At 42.1% G+C, this 27,871-nt stretch overlaps 2 protein-coding genes across 8 annotated transcripts in view; one reads left to right on the top strand and one right to left on the bottom strand.

The window, feature by feature from the left end:
• The window catches only part of LOC110980287 (serine/threonine-protein phosphatase PP1-beta-like), a 32,243-nt gene extending 25,586 nt beyond the window's left edge, over window positions 1-6,657 (top strand). The window contains exon 8 of the mRNA XM_022236847.2: window positions 286-6,657. Coding sequence (XP_022092539.1) covers window positions 286-324 — 39 coding nt within the window. The 3' untranslated portion in view covers window positions 325-6,657. The remainder of the gene's footprint in view (window positions 1-285) is intronic.
• A 239-nt stretch (window positions 6,658-6,896) lies between these two features.
• LOC110980221 (centromere protein P-like) overlaps window positions 6,897-27,871 on the bottom strand; it is a 124,427-nt gene continuing 103,452 nt past the window's right edge. For 4 of the 7 annotated variants that reach the window (XM_087138640.1, XM_022236684.2, XM_022236682.2 and 1 more), the window contains 8 exons: window positions 16,475-16,552; window positions 12,366-12,569; window positions 11,586-11,649; window positions 11,264-11,419; window positions 10,781-11,002; window positions 10,534-10,613; window positions 9,735-9,826; window positions 6,897-9,416 (listed from right to left, as the gene is read on the bottom strand). In XM_087138640.1, coding sequence (XP_086994766.1) covers window positions 9,298-9,416; window positions 9,735-9,826; window positions 10,534-10,613; window positions 10,781-11,002; window positions 11,264-11,419; window positions 11,586-11,649; window positions 12,366-12,569; window positions 16,475-16,536 — 999 coding nt within the window. In that variant the 5' untranslated portion in view covers window positions 16,537-16,552 and the 3' untranslated portion in view covers window positions 6,897-9,297. The remainder of the gene's footprint in view (window positions 9,417-9,734; window positions 9,827-10,533; window positions 10,614-10,780; window positions 11,003-11,263; window positions 11,420-11,585; window positions 11,650-12,365; window positions 12,570-16,474; window positions 16,553-27,871) is intronic. The other 3 variants (XM_087138643.1, XM_087138642.1, XM_087138641.1) reach the window with 1 other exon arrangement.

Below are 27,871 nucleotides of genomic sequence, written 5' to 3'. Positions count from 1 at the left end.
CATGCCAGCATGCATGTTTGTATACGGGGGATACCACTGCTACTCGACGCAGACTGTCGGCGAAGTTAAACCTGGCTCAATTTTGCCAATCATTCGTGGGCTGGTTTGAATTTGTCTGTGTTGTTGGTGATACCTCCGTTAGGCATATTTCCATATGTCTGCGGTGCAGTTTCCATCTTGGTTGCGTTTCTTATGTCGATATGGAAACCAGGCTTTACTCTCTGTCTAGGAAGTATCATTAGGAATTGTAATGCTTGCTGATTTAATTTTTTCCTACCTGCACAGCCTGAAACCAAGAAGGAAATAACTGGCAAGAAGAAATAACAAGGCACTGTGGAGTGTGCAGATAATGCTCACCTTGGTCCCAACTCTTTGCAACCTGAGAGCAGTCGGTCAGTGAAGATTACCCTCGCTAATGAGCTTTGTGGATTTCCCCGTGCAGGCAAGGTTTTGTGAAGGAATCAAGAGGGTATAGTTGGCATCTGTCCAACCAAAGCTGATAAGGGAAGTAAATAAAAAACTTCCCCGATTTCCATACAAAGTAATGAATAATAATAAACAAAAAGTTTTCTTAAAATGTAGAGAAAAAGAAAGACATTTCAGTCAGTTTGTGGAACCGTCTTTGCTTTAAGAAATTAGACCTTGAATACATGCTTGTTGGCATTTAGTTTTCAGCCCTGAAAAGGAATTTAAAAAGTTCCTCGTAAGCTCCAAAGCTTAGAATGATAAAAACAAAAAGTGAACTGAAGAAAAAGAGACAACTGGAAAAATGTGACATGAAAAATGGGAACTGAAAAGTGGAAAAAAATCATTCAAGCATGTCCCTTGTACACCTATCTGAAGCTTAAATGTTTTATGTTTTGCTTCCGTGGGTCACTGAAAACTTCAAGTATGCAACTCCAGTTGATTTTATTTGCTTACAGCTCACAATGCCATCTTATTCCTTGCTGAATACATATCGACCAATCTTGTAAATATGATTTTAAAGCAGTGGCCCGAAAGTTGCCGATATTCTCTGAAGTTCCGAGTTTGCTGAGTTAGGTGTTCTTCTGCATATGGAGTTAAATATATACAACCAGTACTATTCAGAATTGTTCCTGTGTTTTTCTGATGGTAGGATTTAATTTCCATCTTGCCATGGTTCCTGATAGTACAATACTTGTTCAACATTCCTTATACCCTCCAGTGCTCTCTGACAAACTTTAAGAGTCAATTAATTTGTTGTAGAAATATATGCCTCGGTCGTTGAACTGCCTTGAGAGAATTTATTAAAAATTCACATGACATTTTTTGAATTCATTACTACCATCTGAAGCACACAATCCCATCCCAGAGCGTACTTTAAAAACTGGAAATTCTTTACTTTGTAAAAATTGAACCATAAAAGTGAGGTAGTGTAGTAACTGATGTACAGTATTCAGCTTAAGCCACCTCTAGCTATGTGTGCTACACCTGTCCCTCCATCAGCCATCAACCGTCCTTATGTATGCCCTCTGCATTTTACAAAGCAGTGAAGTCGGCCACCGGTTCACTGAAAAGGAACTGTAGCTTGTAGAGCCACTCAATGCAGTCAATGATTGGTCAGCTCAGCAAAATTAACAGTTTGATTTGGCCGCAACAGATCGCTTGCTAAGATATCCTGTCACCTGATGCGTTCTGCATCTGCTGGTCCTCGGCTGGGTTTCTTTAACCACTTGCTGCCGGGTGTAATTTGAAGTTGCATGACGTAAAACGGGAGATTTTCAAGATTTGCTGTTTTCAAAATTCTTCAAAAAATCATAGCTTCATTTACTGGACGTTTACACCCACACGAATGACTGTCTGCTGGCTACTCTAATCTGACAGACAACATCTATTGATGCCTGAGTATTTTAACCAGGACTGCCGCCTGGTAAAAAAGAGATTTTGTGGTGTAACATACATTTCTTTTGTTCGTGAAACTAGCACAGTGCGCGGCTGGCGTCTTTTCTATCGGGTCCTGATTAGCGTGCAGCGGTATTGTGTTGCTCATCACTCGAGCGCTTTTGTCCCCAGTGGTAATCCGCTTGCACTGCATGCCACAAGCAGTGGTATAATTCAAAACAGTGATGGATTTCCTCCTCTGTTGACAACTGAAAAAATGTTAGCAATTCCCAGCAGCGCGGTCTTTTGTTCCAAGCAGGGTCTTTTGTTATAAGGCCTAAGCTCTTATTTCCGGACTCGGGCTCCCTGGTTTTGTGTATAAAGCCTATGTGCTCGAAACTGGGCTCCCCGGCAGAAAGTGGTTGACCCGTTTCGGGCACGTACTCTTAATTGCATAGCTGGGATCTCTGAAATTGGACAAAAGGAACTGGGCCTTGTAACAATAGAGCGTAATCGTAACAAAAGACCAGGCTGCTGGGAATTACCAACATTTTTTCACTGTCAATAGTGGAGAAAATCCAGTAATTTTTTGAAACAGTATACCACGGTTTGGGGCATTTAGTGCGATCGGATTACCACCAGGGACAAAAGCGCTCCACCACCACAGCGACGAGCCACATGGTTACCGGTGCACGCTAATCTAGCCCCTATTGAAAAGAGATCAGCAGTGCACTGTGCCAGTTTTGGGAACAAAAGAAAATTATGTAACACCGCACAATCTGGGCTCATTTTACAAGGCTGCAGGCCTGGCTGAAATACTCCAGCGTCAATAGATGTTGTCTGTCAGATTAGAGTAGAAACCAGACAATCCTTCGTGTGGGTGTAAGTGTCTAGTAAATGAAGATATGAAGTTTTAAAGATTTTGCAAACAGAAAAAAATGAAAAAGATCCCGTCCCAGCAGTATCAACATTCATAAATGCCCCCGGGGCGATGTGGTTAAGATGCTACATTGTCATTTGCTGGGAAGAATTTTTGCTGTGATTTTCTGCATTTACTTAGCACTTGCGTGAATTCGAGCCCAGCCCTGAATGTACCAACAGCTCCTTAATTTAAATCTTCAGATGAAAAAGTACTGTCCGGCTGCCTTTTCCTTCCAGCAAAGAACCAAACCTTTTCAATCTCAGAATTATTGCCAGAGCCCCGTGTACTTATAATGCAAAGTGTAAACACATTTGGAAAAGTTAGTTTTATGTAACTATTCAGCACGTACAATTTGGATGCACACTGTGAGGAGTTGTGAACTGTACACATAAAACTCACAATCATAGATTTAGGAGAGATGTGGTGGGTAGCATGCTTAAATGTACAATCTTTAAGAATTCTTGGAATTGGAAAGAAATACAAGTGTTAGAGTATGTTCAAAAGAAATTTTCCTTAAAAAGTTGGATTTCAAAGTTCTTTAAAAATAGTTATTTCATGTCTTACATTTTGAGTTTTTTGTGCAATAGAAAATATTGAATCTCTTACCGAAATGTTTTATGTATTTTTGTAGAATTCTCCAAATCTTGTAAACTGGTTTTTGTTCTTGCTTTGTGACACAGCTTTTGCAAGCTTTAGAGTTCAAGTCACATTTTTAGTCTGTGTGTAAATTTACTTCACCAAAGTTCATGTCCTTTTTTTTTCAAACAAGATTTTTTAGCCTTTGCTTAACATGAATTTCGCATTTCTCAGTTGGTTTTTATTCAGAACAAAGGAATATGTTGTAAAATTTATTTTCTTATAGATACATGTTAGAAACATCACTCGCCGCAAGGCTTTAAATACGTTGTACTAAAGCCACAGGTGTTTCCTGTAGATTAGAATTTATCATCTACACAAATAGAACCGCAATCACAAGTGATTGTAATGGAAATGATTAATTAGTCATTTCATGATTTTTCAAATGCTCATTCAAGAATAACCTGTCCCATCTTGCAGTGCCGCCTTTGTTGATAATGTGACAATGTCAGACCAATCCTCATTAAGTACTGCTGTTCATGGTGGCTGTTTTTTGTTGATTTCTTTTATTTTATAAATTACTCTGATTGCGGCTGTACACATCTGTTGGCAGTGGAGGCTGACTTGGCCCTCATTGGTGCATGCGTTGTGGATGGCCATAGCCACGACCTTTGGACTTTACATACCAATGACAGTCATGTTTGTTTACATATGTGCTTTCCTGTGGGATCTTAATGGATTGTGTCCCACCTGACTGCCATAGGGAAGTGCACAAGTAAACAAAGCCTGATGCCGTGATGTAACAGGTCTGTTGAATGCTTTCTTCTGCTGTGCCCTGTTCTTGGGCAAAGATTACTATGGGATTTGTGACAATACCGGATTACCGGTACATACTGTCAAACTGTCTGCCAGTTGAATGCCAGTGATGCTTCAAAACTTGTGAATGGATAATTTTTTTTGTTTTGGAGAGCAGCCACATCCACTTGCACACAGTGTCACCTAGGGAAGGCTTTGTATAAAGAGCACCTTCTCTTGGTTGTGCATGAAGCCAGTGTGAGCTCGGCTGTACATGCACATTGTACTCCGAGTAAACTCTATGAAATGTTGAACGTTGCAGTGTTTGCATTCAGCTCAAGAATCACAGAAATGCTTGAATAACAAAATTACAGTACTCCGTAGTGTTTCCTAGTTGATGATACGGTCTCACCTTGTGTTGGGCACACTTTTTAACGTGATGTAAAATTAGAATGATGATTTTTGACTTGTACATAGATGAGATTATTTATGTCACACTTGACGGGTTGATTGCAATTTCTAATGTTTAGAAAGAGATTTGAGAGTTTTTTCTTCTGAAAAGTTGGGCATAAATTTGTCAGAGATACCTTAAAATGCAGTGTGTCCTTCCCAAATATATGTTTGTTAAGGTCCACAATTAAACAGTTTGTTAGAGTCTGTATGGGTAATTATGATAAATTGGCAGTTGGAAAATACAGAGATGTTTTTAAAAATTAACTCTTATGGGGGAGGTACTTTCTGCCTGCCTTGTTTTTTGTTTTACTTGACCTGGATAATGCAAGTACAAGTAGGATGGTAAATACGCAAGTTACGACCTTGTAAAACACCTCAAAAACAAACACCTGAAGTTGATCCTTATTTCTTTTGGTCTTGTTTAGTCTTCTTTTATTAGTATTCTGAAATATGCCCTTGGGCTCAGCCACTTGGGTTGTAATGATCTATTGATGCTGTGATATGACGTAACAATATGGATGGTTGTATCTCAGTAGACGGTTGTGAATAACTACAGATCAGATCAACAAGTTCCATGCATGGGAAGTCCAACTTTGTGGACAACACATTTTACATGTAATTGTGAACAAAAGTGTACTGGTTTGGAAAGGATTTCTGCAGTATCAAGAAAAGATCAGCAGTTGTTGCAGCTCGTCAGAATTGTCAACATCAGCAAGATGAGAAACCCAACACACATGCAACTCGTGTTGGAAAAACTCACATTCACTGTAGGGCATAGAGAGATCCACATGTGTCAAATGACTACCATGACTGCCAGTAACATGCACAGTAAAATAGCTGCAGATTGTGACATGCATTATATTTTGACCTCATTGTCGTGATGCACATCATAAGCATGAACAAAATGGTAGCGTTACTATCCTGTTTTCATGTTCTACTTGAAGGTCTTGGACCCTTTTCTGCTGAACATGTTCGGGGGGCTATGCAGCCTTACTCATAAAAGCCTGGTGAGGCTTTTATTGCAGGTAACAGCGAGAAGCCAGAAGTGCAAGCTAAAGCAGGATTTTGGTTAATGTTGCCACTGACAGGACTTCTTACTGAAACTGTTTTCGCTGTTCCCTTGTTTCCTATCAGTTAGTCAGAATTAGATGTGGAAGTACTTTAGTGTGCATAATAGGACAAGTGATCGTGAAGGTTTTAATGAAAAATATGCAGGATCAAAGATGGCACAGGCGTTTAACATAGATTCAGTGGATTGAATGCGTCCATTGACTGGTCACCATGCACCAAAAAGGCTACAATGCAAAATTCACTTCTCAATTTGGTCATTTCCCCCATCCGTAAAAGAGGTGGAATACAGCATTGGGGCATATATATACGTTCCAGTAGATTTATTAGATGGCCAAATCTGTCCAGCTAATGGGTTCTTCGTTGACCAAATGTGACCCACTGCCACCTTGTGAAATTCCAATGCTTGTACACAAAGTTTTCCATTGACTGTGCCGTTCTGTAGACATTGAATTGACTTGAGCCGTGGCTACTTTTAGACTGGGTGAGCTTATTATAAATTTAGTAGGAATGGTGAAATAACTGTAGGGAACAGTCATGGAGATCACTTTGTCTGACGTATTCATATTGTAAAGAAATAAAGATTTAAATTTGTTCCCTTTTTCAACAAGTGAAAAGGTTTTTTTCTTGGTTTTTAAACAGTGTGTAGAATCCTCGGTGTTCATGCAAGCGATGAACTGAACTGTCTTGTCCAAATTAACCATTACTACTCCCAAGAGGAAGATTGTCCAACTTGTATTAACTCTGTGAAGTCTTCTAATAAAATTGAGTGCACTACCTGCACCCAAACTAAATCTCATTGTTGAAACCGCGCATGTAGTTTTGAAGTTCTTTAGCAACAGATTTTCATGTTGCGAGATTGTACATCTTCTAACCCAATCTTACTGAGTTCACTGAAACGTTCTGTATTTCGTATTTCACTGATAACTTCAGGCCGTACTTGCCACGTTTGATGTGTTCACAGCATAAGAAAAAAATAAATCTCTAGATTTAGATGGAAATGTTTTGTTTCTGCGTCCTGTTTTTCTGAAAGTGTTGCAGTCTCACGCCATGCCCCTACACGTCTTGCTCTCCATAAATGGTCTTAAAGACTCCGAGTTTTTAGTTCCATCATTAAAAGGTATTCTGAGGTTTACCATCTTGGTTTGCTTGGTTGCAATGCGCTCTGAAGTCGTGACTGACAAGTCCTAGGTTTAGGAACAGATATTTTGAGGGTGATGATTCATTACTGAGTGACCTGTACAGATTACGAACTTTTAATTTTGGTAACATCTTGTCTTACAAAAAAGACTTAGATTTCTGAACAAATATTTCATTAATTTTTCTGATGTCTGAATCACCGCTGGTCCCACTATTTGACCCGAGTATCTTAATTTTTCTATTTCGGCAACAATGCTTTAAAAATTGGCCCTAATTTGCAGCAATCGTTTCCAATCAAAATTATCTCTTGGAAGAATAAATTGAGTTTTGCTTTTAATTCCACTGAGAATTTTGTTATTCACAGTGGACGTGTTGAGAGATATTTATAAGGTACAAGTTTTATTTTCATACAAATGGTTCAGGAGAAAAATGTCAAGAATGAAATATCCCCTCGTATCACAACATATTCACTTTCAGTACAGGTGTTGACTTCATTTGACTTTATAATGTAATAAAAATCTAATTATTAAGCCTCATTGAGTATGCCAATGCACATTTCATTTTTCCTGAATATTTTAGAACACTGTCGGAATAGCAGTGAATTAAACATATAATCAGAAAAAAAAACAAGCCGAGTATCAGTTTGAATTTTTTTTCTTTTTATAAGATGAGAAGTATACAGAAACCCCACGTTTATATGCAATAGGTCACTTCACGGGACTAATGGCCAATTAAATTCAAGTGGTGTTCAATTCAGATGAGACAGTGGTGCAGTGGCTAAGGCCCTGGACATACATGTGTACACATGTATTTGGGACTTGATGGCAATACTGCACAGACAAGTCAAGATTGTAAACATTCAACCAATGCAAGGGAAAAGGGACCAATTTCATTGGAGTTTAAATTTCATGTGACACCAGAAATGTTTTTTATCAGCCAGCTGGTGCTTTGTCAAGCATTCAAGACCAGCTTTCTTGTTACGAGCTCTTGACTAATGGGATTGGCTGTGCATTTATACCTACTTTTTAAGGTTAGTTAATAAATATTAATTTTAGCAAAACACGTTTTCTACCTTGTGCCCCTTCATGGGATTAAAATGCTGCTTGGGAGGTTCTCATCTTCCTTAGGTGATTCTGCCAGACATCACTCTATCCTGTTGAACCACTCACGTTCCTCCACCAAGAAGTGTCCGTTTCTGATACTTCAAAGATTTAACTTCGACTCACCTCAATTCAACTCACTCTGCCTCTTGGTGTCAATGCTCACTTGTCATCAGGCTATGAAACTGAAGTTTTTATAGATGGATTGTTTGAGAAATAAGATCTGTGGTGTAATGAAATACAGGCAGAGATTTACCGGTAATTCTACAAAACAGATTATTGGGTCCGGTGCCCATTGTACATCAGGATTGGAAAACTTTATTTCCACACACAAATGATGCATTTACAACAGTAGAAACTAACTCCACGCTGAAGAATGATTTACAGCTTGAACTGGGCAGTTTGTATACTGGCGACTGAAAATAACTGGATGTTGAAATGATTTATGCACATTCATAAACACCGAGTTTGACGATCCGTTGTGCCTGAAATGAGCAAGTGATGAGGAAGTGATGTGAGTCGTGGCTCCAGACTTATGACTTGGCCGGATTCTAGATCGGTAAACATGAGATCTCTTGAGGATCCTGTATTTGGAGTGGGAAAAGCAAAGGTCAGCTCTATCTTGGGTCAATATATCCCTGGCCTGATTCGATGTAGCATTTATCATTATGGCTCCAATATGTTGTCACTGTCTCCATAAAGCTGTCCATCATTCTATATCTAGCCTCTGTGGCATTTTTAGGTCAGATGTTGATGAAGCTGTGGTTTTCTCAATATCCAGTCTTGGTTGCATCTGATGCCATCTACAGATGCAGAAAAGGTAAGCCTCATTATGATGCAACTGCCCCGATGAAGCCACTGTTCTCTGTTCAGTCTTTGTAGCATTTGCCACCATTGTCTACAGAGAAGCTGTGATTCTCCCTGCTCCAAGTCCCTGAAGCTTTGTCATTACCAGTAGTGATGCGGGGAAGCTGTACTCTCTGTTCCAGGTATGTAGCATTTGTCACCAATGGCTGTGAAAGACACAGCTATGTGGTGACTGCCTTTGTGAATTCATTATTCTATGTCTAAGTCTCTGCAGCATCTGTCATCACTGTCTATAGATATGGAGAAAGTAAGCCTCACTATTGTGTGACTGCCTGACTGAAGATATCGTTCTCTCCATGCAGTATAGCGCTTGTCTGCCCATAGACACAGAGGAGGTGAGCCTCACTATGTCGTGGATTTTGGCAGAAGCTATCATTCTACCTCAACCCTGTGGCACTTGTCACCTCTGCATGTGGATCCAAAGAAGGTAAGGCCTTGTTATGCCGTGACTCAGTGAATGAAACTACCCCTCTATGTCTAGTCTCTGCAGCATTTATTGCTGCTGTTTCTAGACGTGAGAGAAGGTGAGCCTCGTTACGTTGTGACTGCCTGGATGAAGCTGTCTATTGTTCTCTCTATGCCCAATCTATGAAGCATTTGCTGGAACCTCTCTGGTGCTGAGGCCAAGACATTCTGCTCATCCAGCTGCCTCACTTTGGACAAAATTAAAATTCCACACATTTTGTTTATTAGGAAGATCAAAGGGTTTCTACAAACGTTTCAACAAAATCAAATTTCAAATCATCACTACATGCAAAGTTAAAAGACCACTAAGAAAAGAGTGGTTGACGGGGATGAAATTAAATACAAGTAAGATCTCTAGACAAATTGTGCCTGCTGATGAATCCCTGTCAAATTCCCAGGTGTATGAACAGAAATCTCCACACAATACAACATCTATCATTTACAAACTATTCCCAGTAAAACTGGACCTGTGTACAGCAGACAGCTCCCCTTCACTCTGTACTTACTTTGCTTGGATGGCATTACTTGAAGTGATATCTGTTGATCTGCTCTGCCGGTAGAAGAAAGCCCGATGTTCCAGGTGATGATGTACTGAACGCTGGCGGGGAAAAATATCTGAATAACATCAAGTACTTCTGCATTTGAGCAGGATTCTGCTAGGATCCGAATATTGGACCTCTTCACATTTTATAGTACATTGCGTTTCAGGTCACTCCAGTCCCGACTGCTGTGATTTACCGAGCCAAATACAGTCTCGGTTTGATTAATTCTTGGAATGCGCCATTACTCAAGGCAATGTTGTAGCTAAATGGAATGGTCCAGGAATCCTCTACTATTAAAGTCTAGCTCCAGTATTAAAAGTCTGGTCCAGCAAATAGTAAAATGACTGATGGTGTTCAGTGATTCAGTGATTGGTACTGGAGATTTGGACACAGTAAACATGATCAACAACTCGGTATTACTCTGAATTGATGGCAACAGTGGCCATATTACCCTTTATTGGAAATAACTCCTCCTTCCTCATGACTACACATGGCACACACTGGACAAGGATATAAAACAATACTACTGACAGCTTACTATGTGGCCAGTGCGGTAGACTCAAATGATTTCTCTCTTGTAAAGCCACAATTGTCACTTTACAATGGCTGCAAGACAGCACGCCTCTGAAACTTGCTTAACATGGGAAAGCATGTCTTTGATAAGGACAGAGACTACGGTATTTTGGGGCACCATTGCTGGCATTGTAAAAAGGAAATGGTTTATTCAGTTTTCATACCTAGACAAAGGAATTATATGACTGACCTGCCCTGTGAAGGCCTGCTAAACTTCAGAGTTGAACCAATGGAACCTAGAGGTAACATGACAGCCTCAGGGTATTGTTTCTGTGGATGGGATAAAAACCAAAATGTTTAGTTTTTATATGCGATTTATAAAAACTTGATGTACAAGTTGGGAAAGGGGCAAATTTGTAGGAGTGGATATGGTTGGTGATGGTGCAATCTTCCATTAAGTCAAAAACAGGCCGTCTGCGAAACGGAAAAACCTTTACCTTAAAATGTTCCAGTGCCTTCTGTCGACCGGTAAATCGCTGTGCGTATTGGCTGTATCCCCTAAGAAATGGCTGAAGGGCACAATCCCGCTCAGCCTCTCTGACAAACGGTTCCAGTTCCCATAAGGCCCTGTCGTCAATCTGGATTGCGAGTGATTTCACGTGGGATCTCGTTTCTTGGTTGCTCCCTGTGGGAAGCTGCTTTTTCTCAGCGTCTGTAAGCTGCCACCGGAAAAAAGAATTCAAGAAATAAAAATTGAACTGTGTATTTTAGAAGGCAGAAAAACCTTGTAATAATAGAGAGGTGGTATGGCACAACTGGCCAAAACCTTAAACTAAGAATCTCAAATGTCCAAATTTTTGGGGGAATGAATGTGCATTGATTGAAAAAAAATAGTCAAAAGCAAAAGCTGGTGGGCCTGGTTACAATGTAATTTGCATTTTTGCTGGCAGTGGGCCAACTCCTACTAATGTACCACCTACCAGTCGCTCCTTCACTTGAAACTCAACTTGGAAGCTGAGCCCTGAACACTGGCCCTGCAGACAGTGCTGCCTGGTGGTCTGTTCTGCATCCTGCTTGACAATCCTTACCGTGGCATCTGTGTACTGGATACCGGTGAAGGCACCTTGGAGTTTTAACTGAAGCAAACACAGTACAAGGCCGTGTGGTTATTAAGACGCCACTTATCAATCATCCTGATTCATGCCAGATCTTGAAATGCTCAGTAACAGGCATTTGTTAATAACCACAGAGCAGGGAGAAAACAAGCTTTTAGTATCTGAGAAACAGTTTCTGTCAACATACATGATCTTGAGTGGCCTGATCTGTACCAGTGCTCGAAGAATTCTTGCCCATTTGAAGTGATGATCTAAACAAGAACACACAGAAAGAGAGAGATCTGACTTTAAGAAAGAACTTTTTTCAGTAAAAACTCTCACATACGCCTGAATTGCAGTTACTGCTATTAAAATTTTACATGAAGCAGGTAAACTGACCAGCACACTGTGTCAACTGCGTGTATTTAGGAATACTCAAAATCTAGAACAAGTCATTACTGCACGACAAATTGGCATTGTTTATTTCAGGACATAACAGATATGATAGATCCACTGAAGTAGAAAAGCTAAGAAGAATTCGGGTATACATGTAAGTAATCTCCAAGTGCATACATGTACAATGTACACGTAGATGCTAGGATATAAATGTACACCATACATGCATCTGTGCAATCTGCAGTGGTATACATTACATAATGTATTTTCACCATGGTACCTACACAGATGCTCCCACGCACACGTTTATCAATCCGATAGGTACATGTACTTGTGCACCAAATTTTTATTGACATGTAAACTCCTGGCTGTTTTAAAATGTACCGTGTCACCCTAATTGTGTGATAACATGAGCCAGTTTTGAACCTACTTTCAGTTAAAGGCTAGCAATGTGCTTTTCTGTACTCACACTCATCAAGTTTACTCAGTCGCAAACACTCATGCTTGAGTACAATACCAGTTCTCACTGATGAGTATTTACTCAAAAGCACTGCCAAAGGGAGATCAACACCAGAATCAATGCGCTTCTTACTGTATCCTGTCCAGCGACTCCATCTTGATCTGCAGCAGTTTCTGCTCGTCGGCTTCCACCTGCTCTTCCAGCGATGTCACCTCCTCCCTCAGGCGTTCTATTTGGGCGGTGTACCTCTCTTTGGTCCCGGTGACCGTTGTCATGGTAGCCAAGCAGTCATCTAGTTGGTCTTCGTGGTCTGTGTCATTGTCAGGATTGTTTAATCTGAAATCAGTGGTCGGTAACAGAGAGGAGTCATAGTCTGTGGTAACCACTTCCTGATGGCATTATTCCATGTTGCGCTGGCCCTGGGTGTAGTAGTGTTTTTGACCAACAATGCCGACTTTTGGCAATGACAAGATACCACAATCACAGTCCTTCACAAAGTTGGACTTTTACAAATGCTGACCCTTGGCGGTTATTTGTTCAAGATTTCTTAATGCACCATTGCTTTTCCAAAATGGCACTGAGATGATGTTGAGGAGCAATATTTGTTGCTACACCAGTCCATGACCCACAGCGCCTTGACGGATTCACACACGCTCAACCTCCAGGACTGATTCAAGCCTGTGTACATGTGCGTACAAACTCAATGGGTGACACTCAAGCTCGGGGCGAGTATAAACGTTGCGCAGCTTTTTACACGGAATTTGCCATTGCAACATCATGTTACAACAGGAAATTCTTGCATGTTGAAATGTCATCCGGCATGAAGTGGTCAAAGCCTAAGCCCATTAAAGCCTTGGGTGAGTGTACATGTAGGTAAGTTAACTGATCTTATTGAGTCCACCTGCTGTTGGGTCCCTTTTTCACACTGTGGTAGGTATGGGCATCAACTAACAAGAAGCACGATCCTGACTACCATTACATAACAATCACATCAAAGTCAATGTTCTGAAAACCCAGTTTTGCATGGATAAATCATGTTCAATACACATGGCCAACACGTTGGCCAATCACAGTATGGAATCTGTTGACCCAATTCGCGTATGGAAAGGCCGACAGATTTTATGCGTTGTGATTGGTGAACGCATGGCAAACATATCGATCAGGTCAATGGAACTTTGAATTGGACAGCTGCTAGCTTTCACTAGACGTAGGCCTAGTATAGAATGTGGAACTGGAATTTGTGGGTAGGGGAGTGAACCAGAATTTCTCCCAACCCTGGGGGGCTCTCAGTCCCCCCCCCCATTGTAACGGTGTATTTGAACTGATAATGTGCAAGGTACACGTAGTAAAAATAACTACCATATGATTCAGTTTTCCTCCTTAATGCAAATCTAATCAAACATAGCCACAGGCAAGATAAAAAAAAATCAAATCAAGATAGTGATACATGTACATGTAAGGATATTCAGTAATATTTGTCTGAAATTGGGATGTCTGTGATTGTATCCATGTCATTTTATGGGTCGAATAAATATTTTTGATGAAAATTCAAAGTTTTTGAAGTCAATTCCACAAATCGCATTTTCATTATTCATACAAGTGCCCCTCTGGTATTAATCAAGGTCAAAAACAATGGTCACACAAAGATTCCAAAATAGCATATCAGGAATAGCCCCACCAATATTTACTCCCGGAACTGTGAAGCTTGATGTCCAAACAGCTCCCTTGTGGGAGCGGGACAAATGTCGGACCCTACAGTTCTGGGGGTAACCATAGCCCAGGTTGGACGCCAGTCTTCATTACATTACGACTGACGTCCAGGTTCCAACATGTCTAAAACTTGTTTAAAATACAACCCAAAATTTTGTACAAATTTGTTCTTGGTTTATCTTGTTGAAGAAACTAATTTCAGGTTGTCATGTTCTTTATGTCCTTATCTATCCATCTGGGGGGTTAAGGAAATTCAGAACGAACCATGGACTGCAAAATTGAGGAAAATACGGTACACTCAGAAACAACATTACAGTTTTTCATGGTTGTAGATGTAATTCATTCGTTCTTGAGTTGCAAAGTGCACACACGTACAGGAATCCGAGCTGCAGTGCATGCATGCACTATGCATGCGCGATTTCCTGGCAGTGAAGATCTGTTGCACACTGCTACACGGAGGCCTTGACTGGTACTCGGCTAAAACCCGCCTGCCGATATCAAAACTGCAGTTCCGTTTTTTTGTCGGGTCAGGGGCTTCAGTCTGACTAGTAGCACCCCTATTGGTTACCCCTAAAATGTTCAAAATTTGTTCAACTTAACATTTGCGTTTATAAACATAAATTTGCAAAACAACCCGCTATTTTATAAGAATAAGCTTGGTCAGCATAGCTGGCTTCATAAGTTTGCAGGGTGCTTGTAATGAGAATAATGGTCATCCAAGATCTCGCTTTGAAGTGTTAAATTTGTTTATGGTTTTTTTACTGATTAAAGATGTATAAATACACAGTATTGTAGTGATCTGATTTTTAAAAATGAAAGAGTAACTTATCTTGATAAATCAGGAATAAAAAAGAGGCATGATGATTGTAATGAAGAGGCGAGAGTGATGCTGTAGATCAGGAACACAGTATGCAGAGGCCGTGCTGGCGCGCGCACAATGTGCGGTAAGTAGCGATCACGCACAAATCGTGCTGTTGACCGGCCTTTCGTTCTTTTATTCATAAACCAAACATATACATGTACATGTAATATAAAGCAGACTGACTTTGAGATTGGCAGTGACGAGTTGAATTTTAGAGCAACAGACAGACAGCTAGACAGTGTCGACTTTTAAAAGATCTCCTAATTCATACAGTTTTTTTTGGGGGGGGGGAAGGAGATGCTCTCTTAAAACCCTCAGCCTCACGTAGACCTATATCAAACCGCTGGAAACTTTTGCATGAATTTTTTTTGGAGTCCTCTGCAATCATTAGTGTCTTCTAATATTTTTGTCAATGTTTTTCGCCAGTGAAGAAATGTCACCGAACGTCTTTGTCAGTGGGCTTAGAATTTATCAACTGGCTTTATTTTGGGAGTGCATGCACTTTACAACTCAAGAATGGATGAATTACGTCTACAAAAGTAACATTGTCTCTCACTTATTCCCCTCGATTTTACAGTTGATGGTTTATTTCTGAAGTTCCTAACCCCCCCAGACAGATGGATAAGGCCACGGAGAACTTGTAAATGTAAAAAAATTGTTTCTTCAACAAGGTAAACCAAGAACAAATTAGAACCAGTTTTGTGGTTGTTTTGCACACAACTTTTATATACCCTGGACGTCAGTTGTAATGAAATGAAGATAACGTCAAACCTAGCCCCACTAGCGTGGCAAGGACTTTCACTCCCGCTCCATCCTTAGCCACACATCCGTATATGCAATTTCAGATCGATGTACTTAAAATTTTCGGCACACCCACTTATCATCGTCGGCGCAATTTCTTTTGCACACAGAGATGATCCTCAGCCTCTCCACTTTCTTAGCGCCATTTATTGAATGATTTCACTCACGTTGTTCTGGTATTTTCCAGTCTTTTTGCCTTCACCCATTCAATCTCACAGGCTCGCTCTCACAGTCGCCATCTTTAAAATAAGGTCGTTGAACATTATGTCACTTGACCCCTCGTCTCGACGGCTGTTCCATGTCCAGACACAGACTGAGCAATAAGATACTACATGTACCAATGGGCTCTTTCAAAACTTGGGCAGTAGATTAGATAGGCCTATGTCTTAACATGGAACAGCCTTCAGACGAACAGACGATGAGGGGTCAAGCGACATAATGTTCAGTGACCTTATTTTAAAGATGGTAACTGTGAGAGCAAGCCCGTGAGAGTGAACTTTGAATGGGTGAAGGCAAAAAGACTGGAAAATACCAGAACAACGTGAGTGAAATCATTCAATAATTGGCGCTAAGAAAGCGGAGAGGCTAACATGGCTAAGGATCATCTCTGCATGCTCTGTCATGTCTGTGTGCAAAAGAAATTGCGCCCACGACATGCACGATAATAAGTGGGTGCGACGAAAATTTTCAGTACGGCGACACGAAATTGCGTACACGGATGTGTGGCTAAGGATCGAGCGGGAGTGAGAATCCGTGCCACACTAGTGGAGCTACGTCCAACCTGGGCTATAGCATGCAGCATTCATTTCGTGAAGAACTTAAGTCTAGGCTACTCTTAACAACATACTTAATTACATTAGCTACTTACCCCTGCAAAGCTTGGTTGACGACCTCAAAAATGTCAGCATCGGACGAAACTGCCATGTTCATCCAAATGTAGCTTCAACTGCAACCAAAGCAAAAAATAAATCTCTCAAATATTGACAATCTTCGTAACAAAAACTTCAGAAATTTGCGCTGGGCGCATATCATAACTAAATGCTATCGCTTGAGGGCGCACTACAAAGTTACCGTCACTTTACTGTCGCCACAATGGACCCCGTCGAGCAGAATTTACATTGATCTTTGAAAGTCCCTCAGTTTTGCCAGTAATGTACAGTCACATCCAATCATACCATTATCTTGAATATATGGGCGATTTATGAAACATCGAGTAACCAGACTTCGAAACCCTCCACAAGAAAACTGTATCTCAATTTAAGCACCCTCTCTTTCAGAACAAACCATGAAAGAAGTGATAAAAACAGCCACAGCAAAATGATGACCTGAGCCCCTTTCCTCGTCTAAAATCTAAGAACTTGGCCATACGTTATACAGTGTTAGAGATTAAACTATCACATGACGGTAAGAGTAAAGTCAAAATATAAATCACTTTGCTTCCGGGCTCGAAGTCTCAGCGTTTTAATCGTCAAGTAACATCAGTTTCATACCACCATGGCAACCCGTCAACCCGACACCGAAATGCACCATTTCACCGCCCAACCTTTCTTTCTAACCCTCGCTCAACTAGGGTGTCTTCTGACGTTCGCCGCCGACTCCACTGTTTATTTATTGTGGTTGGATGGCTAATGGCCACGATGGAGTATCGTTGACTTACACTGGTTGATTCATGAGCATTCATTTTTTAATTCTGAACTTAAACAGCATTTTTCCCAAACCCTCAGTGCAATGTTTTGAAATATGGGGTTAACCACGGCAGTGTAAATAATGTAGTGTTGAGCGGTCGTCTTTTGGTGGTCCCTGTGTTGAACTTTTCATTTAATCAGATATTATGGCTTTGAAGTGGAGCAACCATTTTGTGGGGTAAATAAATAAATTTGACCGCAAGAAATGTAATTGCTCCAGGTCACTAGATAAAGAAGCGCCGACTACTGATATTCGACACATATTTTCTGGGACCGTCGTTAATGATGGGTGATACACCGATCATTTTGAAGATGGAGCTTCAGAACGCAAAGCTACGTATCTCAATCATACCCAGGGAACGAAACCGTAAATCTTTTAAGAAACCTTGGAAGTTAAACTCAATGAAAATGTCAAAACCATGGCAACGAAAAGAGGAGCAACGCACACACAAAACAGGTTTCATCTTAGAGAACAATTTATCAACCACCGCCCGTCTTACAGGGAGAAGATCCGCCCTCCCCTTTTTATAGTTTACACATGCAAGAAACTGAAAGCTTGTTACAAGACTCGATAGATGATCTTTGTGTTGAATGTTTCATTTCATCGGAAATTGTCGCTATGAAGTGGAGCAACTATTTTGCGAGGTAAATAATTAGTATCTGGTCGTCTTGGGGAAAACAGTATCCTTATTCGTGGTGTATTGGGTGGGAGAGGCGGGGGTAAATTGCACGTTCGATAATTATTTCAAGGAATTAGAAGCGCTAGCATTCTGGAAGCAGCATTACCACCTTTTCTGGGGGGGATTGAGGATTATTTTACAGATGACAAAAAGTAACAGTCGTTTGTGGAAAACGATTATATTTTGAACCCCGACCCAAGATGAATACGCCACTATTTGGACGATCGTCTCCCAATAACTTTCAGACGTGGTTGAAACTAAGCGTCTTTCTGGAGACGAAAATCACGCGCAGGACACGTCACACTCCGCAAGACCCGAATTATAATTCAGTTAAAAGTGACACATCCATATGGTTTGCCCATAGCTCACTGTCATCGGGCAAAATATTTCTGACACAGTATCAGCTGGAATGATCTAGTCCATAATCAATAATTTCCTGCTCGAGTTCCAATGGCATCCGCATAGGAAGTATCGTGACACGGTCTGGCTTAGCAACAGTGTCGAGAATTCCACCACGGCAAGGCGGGGAAAGAGAGAAGTTGGGGGAAAAAGAGAAAGTGGGGGGGGGGGATACCGGGAACCACCTTCAGGCAATGAATGATGTCATCTTCCCTAAGATGTTTAGCTAGAGAGGATTTACCGCGCGCACACGGGCCCGAGGGAGACGCACACACTTTCATCACCGCTGGACTTGAGTCAACAGACATCAGGGGCTAGGTAAGGCCCGTCTACTTCACCGGCGGGGCCGGGCCCTCTAGAAGGCTGGGCATGCCGCGAAACACCCGCACGCCGTGAGGCTCATCTCCCCAGCGGCTCCCAGCGGCTCGGATTTCTTCCGCCCGTAATTTCTGCCGATTTCCTGGTCGGGTTCTGGGTTACTGAGTGATAACCGCCGGCGAGTTTGTCATCACCTCCAGCTCTGCTCTTATAGAAAAAAGTCGAGTCAGGGACTGCATTTTTTGTTCCCGTATTGCTGGGAGAATACTCATGCGAAGAAAAATTAATCCACAGATTTTGGTCCGAAGAGGACAGATTTGGAACATTATCGGGCTAATCCTAGCTGACGAGTTGATAAATGTTTTAAATCGCTCTGCTAAGTCTATGGATCAAAAGCTCTCTCTGGACAGGTCAAAGATGTTGAAATGTAAAATATTGACCTTTTGACCACATCAGATCAGTTCTATGTCGAGGCGAAAACGTTGAAAGAGAAATCGTGCAGATCGAGCCTTTAAAGGAACTTGAGCAAGACAGCACATTATACCGGTACTGAAGTCAACAGTGGAAGATCTCGACATTTGCTACCAATTCCCCAAATTCTTTCAACAAATTCTTCCACGGGACTCTAAAACTTTACAGAAACCGTCACAGTTTCACGTCATGGGAAACTGAATAAGCATACACGTGTCGCAATTTAAGTGATGACTGGTAAATTGAAACTCCTTTCAACATGGGTTAAAATGCAATTCCTGAAAGTCTAGATGTAATGCGCTCGTGTTGTTACAAGCATAACTAGTTCCCTCAACTCCAGACAGCACAACTCTATGGTTTTCCCACGCGGTGCATTGTGTCTACGCTATTATTCAGCATCGAGAAAGGAAAGTAGGTTTTTCCTTCCCTCGTTTTCCCAAATCAAGTAATCCACAGAGCGCCGACGACCAACAGAATATACACACAAAACAGTGATCTGCCGTCTTGGGAGCCAGGGGGAAAGAGGGAGGGGCGGGGCGGGTAACTCGAACTCGAAAGCATCCCCTACCAAGGGACACCGAGTATCCGTTCCTTAATGCCCAACATGCAACTGGACTAAGGGGAAACACACACGATGCCGTGTGACATATGGCAAGAATACTGGCAGAACAAGAACAAGCTTCAGGATTGCTGTGAAAGGTACTGGCAATATGAAACCTCCAGACGGAAGTCTTCGGGTGAAGACAACCCCCTCAGAGAACGGTGAGAGCGCCCTCCTACAGTTGTGGCAGTCAAAACGCGTACTGCAATCAAGTCTATGAATTTATTATTGCAATGCACTGCGCACAAAAAGATTCGATTCTGATGAAAGCCGAAATGCATGCGCTGGCAATTATTTCGTAAACTCTTCAGCAATTTTCTTCTGCGACGCTGTCTGTGATGATATCATGATAAAAAATGACACCGCTGGAACAAATTTATGATTTCGAAATATCAAAAGTAGATCAAGTTTCATGGTTTGTACTAGTTGAAGCTTCAAATCTGACAAATACTGAGCGTGAAATACCGTTCTATCATGTCATTTAAGTTCCAGAGAGATGGGGGGGGGGGCCTCGCCACAAAGGAATAATAACTGCGACATAACAGTAACAATTTCGAGCTTGTTTGCTCTGACCTGGTTGATATTAACATTGTATGGTCGGCATTGTTTTATATCTAAGTGAACTGGAGGCAGGCCCATCGATCGTTCCCTCCAAAAAAGTGGCGCATGCAGCGTTACAGGTGTGTAGACAGTCGTCATGTATCGTTATAAATGATTAGATCTTGTCGACTTCTACGGGTGGTCTGCGTGTTCAAGCGCTGTATGTACAGCACTATTGACATGGCGATGAGTAATTACATTATTTTATGAATGTCTCGACCGCAGCCATTGCTGAAATGCCTTTTATATAGGGTGCCAAGACCCAGGCCACAATTATTTGGCCACCGATGTTATGATAGGCCACAAAGCTCAAAGCCCCCCCCCCTAGCAGGTGCACACGAGTGATGAATACGTCTTTACCCTTGGGACGACACAACTCTACACCCGTCACTCCAGAACTCCACCACTTGACCAAGTTGAATCCATCAACTTTTGAATATTTTGACACAAAGTTTTGATTTTAGCAACCCCCCTCCCCCCACTTTTGTTAAAACTCTCGTGGTAAAAAGTGGTGTTGACAGAGCGAACGCACTGCCGGGGCCAAGCAATGCTATGCCCCACGAGCTTACAGAAACAACCATGGGTGGCGAGTCACTAGTCCTCGGAGTTGGGAAGGTATACATTCAGGTGCCCAGGAAATGTCTGAAAGCCGACGATAATTTGATATTTTTTCGGGTGAAGTGTCACTGTATAGTGTATCATTAGCAGTGTGTGTACAGACACCGGTGATTATAAACCTACCGAGAAAACCACTCGACCACAACGGAGAGGTCTCGAGCAGCGGACCACACATGAAATCATTATGGGTCGATCGCGCTAAAATTACGGACGAGACGGTGGTGCCTTTTTTTGTTTTTTTGAAGGATGGCGCGCTGGTCGTGTGGCGTGCTCATGGACAACTTGTCAGATTCATTTAGCGCCTGTCAAAAGCTTGGGGCCGAGAGAAGGAAGGGAGACGTACCCAACAACGTTAACCGGGGACATAAAAAGTGAGACGGGTTCCCTGAATTTCGGCGGGGAACAGCTAGCTTCAGGGTGGGCTCAGATCAACAATGTGATGGCATAATGTAACAAACAGGTGTATGCCACATGAGTAGGGTTCGAACCTGGGACACACTTTCACAGCTTCCAGCATTATTACTCCAGTTCGATTCTACAAAACTTTGAGGGTGTTTGAACTAGTGTTTAAAGGCCCATGCTTCAATTGCATCCACACCATACTGACATTGGAAGATTCTTTGTAGGGAGATTTGGGAGATGTCAGGAACGATATTTGGTCGTCTCCATTCTTCTATGAAGACGTTATTAGGTCTATTATTAGTAAAATAACATTGATTTAGTAATAGTTAATTTTAAAGATTTTCAACAGAATCCTTAACTTCCGTACAAGGTTAAGCATGTGAGTTCCTTTCACCACACATAAGTAAAGTAGATAAATTGGACAAAAGTGTTTAATTTCTGTAATAATTAGTAAAATATCAAAGAACTTGATTAGAAATGGTGATGAACTTTGGCTTGGGTGAACTCTGTACACATTAAACTTGACTCTGGTAAGCACACAACCACAAACAAACCATAACTCTTACATGATATCATCTGGCCACAAATCTGGCCAAAGACTCCCGAGGCGAAGGGAATTAAAAGAAATTTGGGAGTGGGAGAAATGAAGGCGCGGTTTTGACGAGCCGTGTCTGCGGGGACAGTCCCGTAAATCACGTAATGATCGAGACACGCCGGTCTTCTTGACGGGGGAGCCGAGGCAGACACGGCCCGGTCGAGTGACCCAGCACTGCATGCGACGGCCGGCATTTCCCCGCGCCCTCGTGCCCGCTATACTACTCCCCGCGGAGCCATTAACGGTAAATGTATCGCTTTAGATTTCGTTCTCGATTTTATTTATTAACATTTCAGGGGAAAAAAAACTGTCGGAAAATCCAGCGGAGACCGAAAGTTGGAGTCAAGCCAGACAACTTGGAAGTTGCGTTGTTTTTCAAATCCTTTTTGAGGGGTTGGATTTTTGTAGACTTTAACTGACAGGCTTCAGGGAACTAGCGTTCTCATGGGCAAAGAAAAACTAAATCAATTTTTGTTTCTTCTATAAACCCATGCAATGGTAAGACACAATAATATTTAAATCTAACAAACTATACAGTGACTGAGCTGGGCTGCAGCGCATTATCAATCTCTTCTGATAGAGAAGCATGATGTTGGATCCTTAATAATGTCCACGCACCAATACAGTTGAAATTGAGTCAGTTTTAGGGGGAAAACTTCTGAACAAAAGTGTAAAAAGGCCAAGAATGAAATGAAAGCTGCAGTTCGACAACAGGCCTAATTATGCACTGCACAGGAGCAGAGGCGTCATAAGACTGAAAATTTCACCATATCCTGCCGAGTCATTCCAGATTAGTTTACAAAGTGATTCCATTACTGTAGTTATTGCAAAATCGGCTTAGTAATGACCCATTTATTGGAAAGAGTGAATGGGCTGAGGTCGAACTCCGTGCTAGAAGAGGAGACATGGTCTGTACCTGAAAAACCCGATCCTTGTTTACCCGTCTTTTCATTCGGGGAGTTCGTACAAGAGTATCGAGTTTTTAAAGGTTGAAATTGAGGCGAGCGGAGGTTTCGACTTAAGGCGTCTGTGGTCGCTCATTATAGCGTCCGTAAGACTGGCCTCCGTGATTACGCACTGTCTAGTCCTTTGCTCCAAGATTTCTCCCGACGAGGAAAAGAATATGATTTTCGATTCTGAAAAAAGGAAGTTGTTTCATTTTCGTCAAATGTTTCGACCTTCTGCCAAAAGAGGGCGCAATTAACATTCTATCAAGGGAACACCTTCCGATTACTATAATATCGTCATGTGTTGCTGTGATTTCTGAAAAAAGAAATGAAGGCTATAAGCGACTCTTGCAGACTACATTCACATAATCACGGAAAAACGAGTACATGGCAAAACTGAGGTGTTGAAATAATGACGCCAGGTGGCACCTGCACCGAATCGAATCGTATATTACATTAATCATAACAGGCCAAGCATCTGTTCAGGCTTCTTGGCCAACTTTAGCTTCGTGGCTCTGCGCTCGTGAGGCAACATTGTACATTCGGTCAGTTCTTTTTTTTTCTCGAAATGTCACAGTCAGCCCTGTAGCGTTCCAACTGAAGCATAAAATGTGGTGGTGAATTTAAATCGTACATGAAGTCGCAACAATCCTCACAACAAGTCGCTCAAATCGAAATTAATTGCAGCAATTCCAACAGATGGGATACACTCGTTTTCCGCATCCTCCCTCAGACAGCTAGGCTAAATTGCGTCTTTCAGTAGAAGCGTAACCGCCACCCCCCGTTTGCAGGGAGCGAGCGCGAACGAACATGCTTAATAACTGATCGAATTACCGCTGACTAAAAACCAGGCTCCACCGCAGCAAAGGCTTTCTGTCCTACATGCTCTGGAGGCGAAGGCGTGCTCTTCTCCGATGGCACACCTCTGCCCTTTGCAACTCGATCTATTAATACGGGTTTTTGGTTTCGCATTACAATTAATAACTTCCCAGAGAATACAGCAAAGGGAAGTTCGCTCATTTGGCAGATCTGGGAGATCAAGAAGTATTTTCTTTGCCAATTGGAGGAACAGGAAGTAATTGATTGGCCAGGTAAGGTCACGGCACAAGTCCGATTTGACATTCAACAAATAACGTTAGAAACCAAGGAGGAGAACAGAAAGAAAGGAACAATATTCATGCCACAATGCTTTTATTAATTAAGATGTATCCAAAGGCGCTGAAGCAACAGTTTAAGTAGATAAGCAAAGTACCACTTGTATGTTTCGAAGGCAGGCCCTTCATCGCAAGGGACCCGTTTTCACACGAACGCTCACGTACGAAAATGGTAAATCTACACAAACTAGTTTGACATGCACAACCTCCACTTCTTCAATCCAGTCCCTGACCATCGTCGAAGAATAACCGACTTTTGTAGCACAAAATCACAAATAAAAAGCAACCTACATTTTAATAGTATTGCAATATACTTCATCAAAATCTCATGGTCTCATTGTCGAGTATATTTGGCTATTACCAATTCTATAAAAAAAATCCGCTTACTGACTGTGTAAACGTTTACCTTCTGGTGAGTGTGGCCCCTGGATAATTGGGGGCGGGGAAGATATACAAGAACCAAAGGAGGGTGGATTAAAACAAGGACAAGCAAACAAACAGAGCAGTAAACAATGACAAAATAAGACTCTCAGCCGACCCATATGGCGCGATGCAAACTGGAGAGTAATTTACCGTGTAACATTGCCAACGGTTTACGGTTACAAACTCTGGCAAACACCAAACATACGCTATGATATCCCCCTTTGACAGGGCCATAGGGGGATCTATCGGAAACAACCTCAATCCTTCTGTGTATTGATTGCAATCGATCGAAATAAATCTTAACTGTTAGAGACGGGCGGTCTGCCTAAGGCCCCGTGCGTTATCTGCCGCACACCGGCTGGGAGTCGACGGGGCCTGGGCCACCTCGATGCCCCACGAGATATCACCTGTTGGGTACGGTAAAGCAGGGTTCAGCTGTAATGTGGCTCGACTGGGTAAAAACTAACGCTAGTACCCCTGCAGGATGGCCGACACATTAGCGTTGTAAATCTCAGGATTTCTCTCCGTTCTACAAGGATTTGGCAAGTTAGAATGGAACAACACGGGGTTCCTTCCGGCGGTTTTGATCAGATTTCCGAAAAGAAAAAAACTATGGACGCAAGCACTCGGTACAGTCTCAAGACTCAACACGATTGAAATTGCAAGCGTTAAAATTCTTTCCGGAAAGACCTACAGCTGTAACAGAACCGATGCAGACAGCGCTCTTGAATAATCATCTCAAACGCTTTAACCTTCTCCTCAGTCGATGGCATTTTGAAAAGTAGTTCATTTAGGCCTACTGAAGTAGATTCGAAGCTTTGTTTGATACGATTCTAATTAGCACAATAAAAAATCCAAATTGTGAGGAGCTGGCTATTCTCAGGATAATACTGTCACTGAAAATATCTTGGGGTATTACTGAAAAACTATCATAATTTTTGCAAAAGCTGAACACTGTCTGTTTCATTCAGAAAGAAGGTAGCGATCCGAACATCTTTCAGATTGAGTCTCGCTAAAAAAAATCCCAAAATGGCGAAACATTTTGGGCATTATATTTTCGCCAAAAATTGTATCATATATACGATTTGGGGAAAAGTTTGAACAGCCTTTCAAAAACTTCAACATGTAGGGTCTTCAGACAGTCGATTTCTTAACCATCACTGTGCAATTCCTAAAATTTGATCTGAATCAAGATTGTAGCCAAGGCTGTCAAATAAACTGTTCGGAAACTCCTTCCCCTTTAAAGTCCTTTAAAATGAATTCACTGTGTCGATAAGAAAAAGAAAATCTCGGATATAATACAGAACACGGATTGAGTTACGAGACAGCGGCTCGCTCGTATTTATACCATGCCTCATCTATACAAATATGCAGTATATCAACAGTTTAATGTCATATAAATCGTCGTCAGAAAATGTAAAAAATGTGCGCAAACAGACACTGCGCCGGGGGTCAAAATGGCGACTGGTTGCAAGGGCGTGTCGACGACAGAAATATTCTCGAGCAATTTTTTTTTCTTTCTTTTCCAATTCTCCGTTCGCCAGTGGAATACGTGCAGAATATCACGCTAACATCAGTCATCGCATCATATTCCTATACAGTAAATCAAGACGGTGAAAAGAATATAAACTCGCTGTAAATTCCGGAGGGAGGCTATTTTTTTTTCTGTTTGTGCGCGCAAGCAGACGCAGACTCATGTCACACATGACTATCTTCTCCGGATTCTAGCGAGGACTTATTGGGAACAGGTTTTGTCCTGCGGTGTCGTCTGCTACCGCGCCAACTGTTACACGCCGTGAGCGACAGCAGGCTATTGTGAAGGAAACGAGATGATGGAGAGGTCTAGAATAGCAGGAAAGGGGTGGGGTGTTGGGTGTGGCGGGAACTGGAACGGCTACCAAAAACATAAGAGTGCAGTAAGGCTGATGTATTGCCGTGGTATCAAGTTAGGAACAGAATAATGCCCTATGACTATCGATCCGACTATGATCCGACGTATCATAAAGGGGCTTGGAAACCCCCGTAGAAACTCACTACCCATACCACAGTCAATCAGTACATTGAACTCATAACCATAGCGCATGGACCATCGTACGTGATGGCCTGCCGGCCTGCCGCCGTAACCCTCCACCCGGTATCCTGAATTAACATGTACGTTTTCTCCACTGGCCGCATGTCGAACAAAAGGGCGCGGGCGCAATGCCAACTTGAACAGCCAATCCGCCCCGAGTTGAAGTGCACCCCCAAGCGACAGAACAAAGACAGGTGGGTAGTAAGGTTTCCAAGCGGGTTCTTGAACGCCATCGGCGTGCACGCGAAGACCACCATTTTCCAATACTCAACTTCGTCTCCGTCTCAGGCGTCGTGTAGGAAACCGATCCTCGTTGTGAGGCTGAAGCGTTTAACTTAAATTGAAATACTGTAATGTTTGGCTCTTTTGCATCTTACTTGATGTTTTGTGGTGCTATCCGACTTACTATTGCGCTTATAACCTCAAAGACAGCAAGTAAAAAACAGTTGAAGCCCGAGACGGAGCCCAAGTCGAGTATTGGAAAACGGCCCTACTTAGACTAAAATTGTTGCGCGTATACTCAGCGTGCTCCGCGTCAAACACGTATAAACTTGCGCACCTATGAGTGAGTACTAAACATTGACCTCCATAAGTCTATAATAACGGAGAGCAATTTTACCAAAGGACCGTCAATTTCATTTAAAAACACGCCCTCTTTTGTTCCTGCTCGGAGCAGATTACTCAGGAAAATTGGGTTTGCAGCTCTTTCATAAGTGTTGCCACACGCCTCAGTGCTGGTCAAACCAAGAAACGCAATTTTATGTGGCCAATTTATTGGCGGATCGGACGGGGATACGAGGCCAATCCCCTCGAAGGGCAAAGGCTGCGTTTCATTCTTAAAATATAACGAAAGGGAAGATGTCCAAGTATTGTTTTAATCCCCTCATACTCGAGCGTGCCAAGTTCATAATCAATAAAATTACAGGAAGAAATCCTTCCACATTTTGGTTCCAGCCAAAGAAAGTGCTCCTTCCATCCGTTTCCTGGGGTTAAAAGAGTATCTTGGAAAACTACGTCAAGAGAAAGTGTACTGTCACATCAGAATCTTCTCAAATCACGCTCGAGTAAAAGTTATTAAAGCCAAGTTACTACCTAAAATCGGCATGTTTTCACTCGAAAAGAGAGTCCAAATGGATATATTGAAAGAACAATTGAGGACGCAGCACTTTCCTACGGAATAGTGCAAGAGTCTCCCCGAGTAGTGGCGGCTTTCTGCGGCCGCCGGCGGCACTCCCACCGTGACAAGCTAGGTAATGTACCGAGAGATCCTGGGGCGACATCAGGGCCCTCTGCGGACGATG

The sequence above is a fragment of the Acanthaster planci genome, linkage group LG07 (assembly GCF_054643075.1).
Source record: "Acanthaster planci isolate LZ-2023a linkage group LG07, COTS_SCS, whole genome shotgun sequence".
NCBI classification, from domain to species: domain Eukaryota; kingdom Metazoa; phylum Echinodermata; class Asteroidea; order Valvatida; family Acanthasteridae; genus Acanthaster; species Acanthaster planci.
Note: the sequence above shows the minus strand (reverse complement) of the source record. Positions and strands in the feature narration are given on the sequence as shown.